Source organism: Meleagris gallopavo, chromosome 13, assembly GCF_000146605.3.
Source record: "Meleagris gallopavo isolate NT-WF06-2002-E0010 breed Aviagen turkey brand Nicholas breeding stock chromosome 13, Turkey_5.1, whole genome shotgun sequence".
NCBI lineage: Eukaryota > Metazoa > Chordata > Aves > Galliformes > Phasianidae > Meleagris > Meleagris gallopavo.
Window position 1 is genome coordinate 8,121,834 of NC_015023.2, and position 7,912 is coordinate 8,129,745.

Here is a 7,912-nt window from a genome sequence, read left to right on the forward strand (position 1 = left end):
AAAAAAACAACTTTGGGACATCTATTAAGGCAGGAATGTGATTTTTGAATTTGACATTTCTTTAAAGTATGAAGCTTTCCAAGTGTTACCTATTAAAACTTCAGAGCAACCAAGATCCTTCAAGTGGCTCACTAAAAACAGTTATGTCAGAAGCAAACCTAGAGTAATAAAAAATACATTCTAAGTGCACTATTACAGCTTTTATTTCTCCATTATCACATATATTAGATTTCAGATATTTTTTTTTCTTCCAATTATTTGTGTAAATGCCACTCATTAAAAGATCTTAAGGGACTGGCCAATTTTACAGCACCATTTATTCACATGAAAATGTTATGTTTCCAGATTACCCTTCATTATAGTCAAGATTTACCAACAGCCTTGTCTGTGCTACATTCCTTCTGTCAGAAATACTGGCAGGCATCTGACCATGCTATTCTGTGCTTTGCATCCTACAGCTCCTCCACCCTCTCCATGATACTATATGCCAAAACCATTTTCATCTCAATGACAAGAATTTATATTATCGTATATAAACAAATGTTCAGATTATCTATGACTAGTGATATTTAACAGCCCATAACTCCATTTCTGAACAACACTGTACTTCAGCCCGCTGGTTATTTAATACAACACCATGCACCTGGCTCTCCCACTGAGATGCAAGCAGACCTCAGCTCTACCACCAACCTCTGTAACTGAGCAGCTGGCTAAAGGACTGCTCGATGCTCTCTCCTGTGAAGGTACTGCTTGGCTTTACTTACTCATTTCAGCCTCTTTTCGCCTCCCTCATAAATCAGCAGGCCCAGGTTCTGGCACACACACACAGACCAGTCATGCATACATACAACATACTTGACTAATGTAACTGAACCAAGAGTTAATTTATGCACTGAGGCAGCTTAGCAATGTGTGAAAAGTGTCTTTGCTATCCCCTCTCTGACCGCCTCGAGATGTTAAGTGCCCCTTAATTGTTGTTTTAACCTACAGGAACATTACTCTTTCGGCCAGTGGCTGCTAATGGAACAAGACTGGCCATTTTCTCATCCAGTTGAGCGTAGATATGTCACACATGGTTTAGTACTTTATGTAACTATAATAGAAGTTTTAAATGATAAATCATTCAAATGCAACTTCTTTTTGCTGACAAAATGTCCCTGAGCCTCCTCAGCATACCTCTCAAACCTCTACCATCCCTGCAATCATCCTGATACCAACATGCATTCCTTGTTCCCTGTATCATTTGTGTATCCTCTTCCAATGGGCATCACTCAGCAAACAGATCAGCTGTATCTGACGAGAAGAACTTTCCAACTCCAGGTGAAAACAACCAAGTTTCAATCAGGTATCCCATTTTTTTAATTCACAATTATATGTGGGCAAGAGCACACAAGCATCAAAGAAAATACTTAAAAGGGTGGATATTTTTAGGATCAATATCTTGTTTGTGGATCACAAGGAACTAATTAAGGATACTATGGCATTTCTGCTTGCCATACTTTGCATACTTTTGTAGAAAAATACTTAATATATGTTGAGAAACCACATTTCCTAACCAAGTAATCAGATCACCTCCACTGAACTGGAAGGCAGAGACCTTTCTTAGTGACTGTTACCAATAACCGACTCTACACAATGCAGCAAAAATACCTCAATCCACCCAGTCCCAAGGAATCAAGTACAATGGTTTGATCAGGTGTGAAATCCTGAGCAATCCTTTAGCATAGAAAAGGATTCGATAAACTTTAAAACAAGATAAAATAAAAATAAATTATAAGGAATATTAACAGTGAAAAGAGGATACATTTGGCAGTGCTGCCTGCACACTGAACAACCTGTTAAGATGAGGTCTTTTTTCCCTCCAATATATTTGTACCTCACTTAAGATGGAACCTTTGGTTTCTACAGAAATAGTTCAAAGCACTAAGCTTACATAATAAAAGAAGATGTATGCATGAAGGCATGCCCCATAATAAGCAGACATCTGGATTTGTGTCGTGAAAGAACAATTGCTTTGAAGTCACTACAAGGAATGCGATCAGCTATGACTTTTGACAACTTCTCTTTGGAGATGCCCTCTACCAATCAGTGTGAGAAAGAAAACTGGCTGCAGGAAAGAAAATACCATATTCCTGTGGGAAATTTAGACCTGTTGATCAAGGTGATACCTTTTGAAATTGAGATATAAACCAAGACTGAACTTGCAATTTCTGTTGTGGGTACAGCTGATTATAGCCTTTTATCCTATCGCATATTTTCCATTCAAATTATTAAAGCTGATTCTTAAGCTGATCCTTGTGTGATCTAGGCAAACACCACTGCTTACAGATGAACTATCAGAACCACCTGCAAGATCAAAGATGCAATGAACTTTCTTGCAGCTTTTCATCATTTCCTGGAAATACTGGGCTTCACAAGAATCCCAGTCTATAACCATATCTATATTTTATGTGTTAAATATAGAAGAAGAAACAGAAGTCAAAAGTAAACTGAAAATAAAATGGATGCTTGGAAAAAAAATTTCTTAAGGACCTAAGTTTAGCATCAAGTTTGGTTTCCAAAGTTCCCTTGATAACAATTCTGAAGATAGCGTTAATGCAGAAAGAACAGGTGCTAAGTGCAAATGCTTGTGCCGTGCAGTCATCTACAGGAAAGATCAATAAGGAGCTAGAGCATTAAATTTCACAAACTGTAACTGTCATGTCTATTACATAGTACTTGAACATCTTCGTAGGACTTTTTTTTTTTTTTAAACAGAATTTTATTTTCCACAGATTTTATTACTAGAATAGGCACCATAAAAAGTATAAGAGCACTCACAAATCTGGTAAAATTTGAAGACTTCTACAACCAGCTTAGACATTATATTTAATTATTTAAGAGGCTTCTTCACTCCGTAATAAAAAGATGGTAAGGCCATCAAAGCCTTAAGGGTAAAAAGAAATGTGTTCCAGGAACACTTCCCTCATGTATTAGTCACATTTCACCAAATACAGAGCTTTTTAATGTTACTTCTGAGATTATTTTTGAGACTATATTCCATACTTCACAAAATCACTGCAGACAACAGAAGGGAACATAAGGTCCCCCAGAATTCAGCTGCAGAAGCAGCACCCTGATACCTATTCCCTGCAATCCTGGTGCTTTGTCCTTTCCAAGGACACAAACACCTTCCTGTAGATGTTTCTCATGCTAGAAAAGCCTTCGAGCAGAAGATCTGTGCAAGTCCCCTGTCCAGTCCTCAAAACCATTTAAAGGCAGTAATGATTTGTGATCACAGTTCAACAAATGTGGTATCATACAGATTGTCAACATTCTTCTGAAAAAGCACAGTCAACGAATAACATCTTTAAAGCTACGCAGGAGTACAAAGTTAATATGGTGTTGTCATCCTTTACAACCAGTTTTAAAGGGAAAACATAAGGTAGATAAATTTAATGCAATAATAATAATCTAATAACCAATACCACTGGTCAAATGATGACAATAACACTCACTTAAACCTATAAACCGCAGTTCTTGCCTTGACATAAAAGACAGCTATTAATAGAACTCCACTAATTTTGGGCATCCAAATTGAAGAAGGATATTTCTGTATTGGATTTATTGAAAGAAGAGCAAGAATGAGTTAAAGAAAAAAAAACCCTCAAACTGAACAATTCAGATGTAGTACAAAATTCAACCGTAGTTAATTTTGTTTAGTTTGACGGCTTTGTTTTGCTCACAGCCTCCATAATAAGCCACATGGGGAACAGAAAGCTAACATTTAACATTAAGTTGGCAGACGATTAGCAAAACCCAGAGTCTGAAAGAACACTAGGCAAGTTCAGACCAAAAACAGGGAGTTCAATTTAAAAGCAAGGATAATTAGCACTGGAGAAGAGTACCACTGCATGAGATGAATTTGCCATCAAGAGAATTCTTTTTATATCAAGTTTGGATGTTTTTTCTAAATGATACGTTTTAGTTCAGTGGTTCCCAACAGACTGCAATGAATCATCCATTTTTCCTTCATTTCTGCTCATACAGCCTAACCAAATAAACTGTAAGCAGTAGAGATGCTGATTGTAAGTTTGATCCATCTTATTCCTCCATTTGGTTTTGTTTAATCATTTTGCCAGGTACCTGTGGTCAGTGAATCAGAAGGCACTGGTCTGCTTCTGTAAGAACATAGTTCATTGGAGTCCTAACGCTGGTATTTAGAACTCTTCTGCATCACAGCTCAAATGAGCTTGGACAAGAGCTGTCGGGATCTGTATTCCATTCTACTTGGTACCTTGACAGCACAATCATAAAGTCAATGTACTACAGTGAAAGAAAGGATTCTTCAGTTTTCTTTCACTCGCATTTTATCCTTAAATTGTCTTTGCACAATTTAAAGAATGAGCATAGGGTGTGCTAGCAGGTAAAATACAAGAGAGCACTGATCTACTCCAAAAGAAGTAGAACCGTTCAGCCTTTTGCTTCGTGCCAAACCAAGGAACACTTCATAATGTAAGTCAACATTTTGCTTAAGAATACATTTGTTGAGCAGAATTGAGAACTGTTTGCGGTGTTTTTTTCTCCCAACTGAAACTTTTAAGAAAATATCCTAGTTCCTGTGAAGACTGTTATCATTTTTATCTCTTGCATATACAGACTTCATTCTTACTAACTTTCTCTAATGCTCGCAGTGATCAGCTCTAATTGTGCAGAGAAAAAGCGCTATTCAACTAAACCAGCCATGTGCAAAAATTGTTTCTTAAGCCTTCTGTGTACATTTGTTCAGGAGAGACATTTGGCTTCCCTTTTTCCACGTGTATTTATATTCACAACGGGCCTAAAAGTCAAGATAGTCCTGTTGCTGTCACCGCCTGTACCTTACAAATGAGAAGGAGCATGGCAATGACAAGTCTTCTTTCTCTTCAAAAATTACTTCTTCCCTCTCCATACTGTATTTTCAAATAGAGATTTCTGAAGGTGAGAAAGACAGGTGAGCAGACAAAGGACCATTCCAATTTTCCTCAGCTCTTTGTTCCATTCGGTCTCTTCAGATAAACAAGAAGATAAACTAGATTTATACTACCGCATATCCCAACATCCCAACTGTCAAATTCAACAAGTGAACAATTCCTACAAAGCGTGCCAACTTCATCAAGCTTTGTTTTGTTCTCAAATGAAGAGAGGCAGCCACACTGATCTGCAACAGATACTCGAGCTGCATCAGATTGATAGGAAATTGTGCACATGATCAGTCAACTCTGTGGAAATACTAAAAACTGAACCCATGTATTTATCCAGTAAGTGAAATGTACAAAAAAAATTGGGCACTTTTAAAATATATGTAGAGTAAATTATTACATATAAGAACATCAAAAGCACACAGTAAATTAGAACAAGTGAAGGAATTGGGATGATAAAGAAAAAAATACTTTATAACAAACCCATAAAAGAAACAGAAATCAAACATGACTGTAAAACAGAGAAGGATTGTTCTGAGCTATTAAAGTGTTTTTAAGGGCATACAGGCAGGTCTCTATCTAAGTGAATAGATGAGCACTTTAAATTCAACTCTCTTGCTTCCTTGGAGGATATTCTCAATATGAAAATAAATTTCATTTCCCTCAGAATGTCTACAGTAACTTAAGTCAACCATTTCATAATTTGATGCAGTGGTTTTGTATGTTGGGGTACTCTCAACCTGAAATTCTAAAATCTAGGCCACCCTTTTTGACACATAGTATGCATGTGTTAAAACTATCTGAGTGACAGCAGTGCAGATGCATTAATAACAGAGGCTGAGGGCAAGGAACTGACGTTAAGAGAAAGCTGCCAGAGTCACCTTTGTTCTTATTTGCTGGATTCACTGCAGGATTACTTAGCTTTTTAAAGGAGAATCACTTCACTGGTAACTAGAACTCACAAGAGGTGGGAAAAAAAAAAGATCAACATAGAATAAATAAATATATTTATTGAGAGGATTTTAAAATTCAATGCTATCAGACAAAAGCAACAGTTAATGGCCAACGTTTAATACTACACATGTTGGAAATCCCACCTTAACTAGAAATGAGAAAGCTTTTACAGTCTGAAAACTGTTTGAGGCCCTGTGTGAAATGCCTTGGTTGTCTCAGTACAGAGCTACGCTTCTATATGACAAATGCCTCAAATCACTGTAACTTGAATTAATTCATTGCTTAGCAATTTCATTAGATTTTTACTTAGGAGTTGAACTAAAAACATCTACCTTTGCCTACTAATCTTGGGGAACTTTTAGCTTCCATTTGTTCTTGCCACCATATCTGCAAAAAAATAACACAAGGTGAGAGGAATCCCTACCACAGTATTTCCACCAGAATAATTTTCTACAAGTCATTCATTTCCAGCTAATATAGACCAAAAAAGTCCTTTTTCTTTTTTGCAAATGCTAGAATAAATGTTTGAACATCAGTAGCAAAAAGGTCACCCTTAATGCGCATGAGAGAACTGTTCCACCAAAACAAAGCACAGCAATCTGTACAAACCTTGGCAATGCATTACAACAGGCTCTTAAAGCATGCCACTGTTAAAAGTCAGCGTACTCTACCTTCCGCAGCTGCTCATTCACTTGCTTTTATTCCAAAAGTTGACAAGTTAACTGTTCTACGCTTACAAGTTTTCAATAGTCCATTACAAAAAGACTCGCATTTGTTTGTGTTACACACAGCGGGGATTAAAAAGAAGTTAATGTATATCTATTCAGTATGATCGTGCAGAAAACAGCTGTGTCGTACAGGGCTCAGGCTATGACCCGCTTAACTTCATTCACAGAATGCATGATCCATCACGCACAAAAGCACTGGGGAAAATGTGAGGTGTTAGTAAGTACCACCGTTAGCGAGAAATTCTGCTAATTATTACACCAAATAAGCACAGTCAACAGGCCAGAGCAGTAAGAGGGCATGTTTTGGGGCACTAAATGGCTGCCTTGAATGGAGACGAATACATTACAGTGCCCCCTCACAATAAAACAATTTCCCTGACACTTACAAATCCAGGCAGCACTAGCAGCTCAGATGAAGAGCTCACGACTGTACGTGGCGTACGGCGATGTTTCAGTGCCACCTAGTGACGTGCACTTCAACTTGATTGTCTCTCAGGATTTATGGGACACCACGAGTTCAAAAGCTAACGCAGTTCAGCACAGCCCGCAGAGCAGCGGGGAGCAGCCACGCTGCAGAGGGAAGGCACGTGGGGTCACATGCGACAACCTCCTCCACGTCCTTTAACATTCAAATACTTCAATGGCTGATAAGGCGTTCTAAACATTTTTATTACAAGCTGCTCTTCTAGATAAAAGAGAAACATCTTCCAGAAACAGAAAATAGTACATACCAAAGCTTGCACTATGCGCAAGAGAGCCTGGATATTTTATGACGCTTATTTCTCTATCTAAAGCTTCACCTGAGATCATTTTCAAAAAGGTTTCTTTTCCTTAATTGAATAGACTTATTATCTGGAGTGGTTTCATAGCTTAAGTAAGTGTTTAGAGACTGCAAACTAAGCACATTGATTCCCTGTTTGCATTTTGACACTTTGCATGCTTCTGCCCCTGCACTTATTACTGCAATGGAGACTGCAGCCGTTTCACATTTCCATTGTCCTGTTGTGCTTCTGGCCAGTATTACTACAGGTGAATTCTTAGCTTAATGCAAACTAAATGAACTTCATGGTGCAACCTAGCCCAGGAAGATGCTGAAATATTTTATGTTGACTACAGATTGATGCAGGTTAAACTCCAGCACAAATTCCTACTGGTAACAAAACCCACAAATTCACGGGCTCAGGTCAAATAAATGGCACAGACTGCGAAAGAAATGCTAAAATAATCCAGTATAATCATAAATGAAATTGAAAGCGAAAGCTTGGATTGAGAAAGCTTACTGAGGTCATT

At 37.8% G+C, this 7,912-nt stretch overlaps 1 protein-coding gene across 1 annotated transcript in view; it reads left to right on the top strand.

Moving 5' to 3' along the window:
- LOC104909305 (protein fantom-like) overlaps positions 1–7,247 on the top strand; it is a 30,734-nt gene extending 23,487 nt beyond the window's left edge. The window contains 1 exon segment of the mRNA XM_010717999.3: positions 7,017–7,247. Within this exon segment, the coding sequence (XP_010716301.1) occupies positions 7,017–7,247 (231 nt within the window).
- The last annotated feature ends 665 nt before the right edge of the window (positions 7,248–7,912 follow it).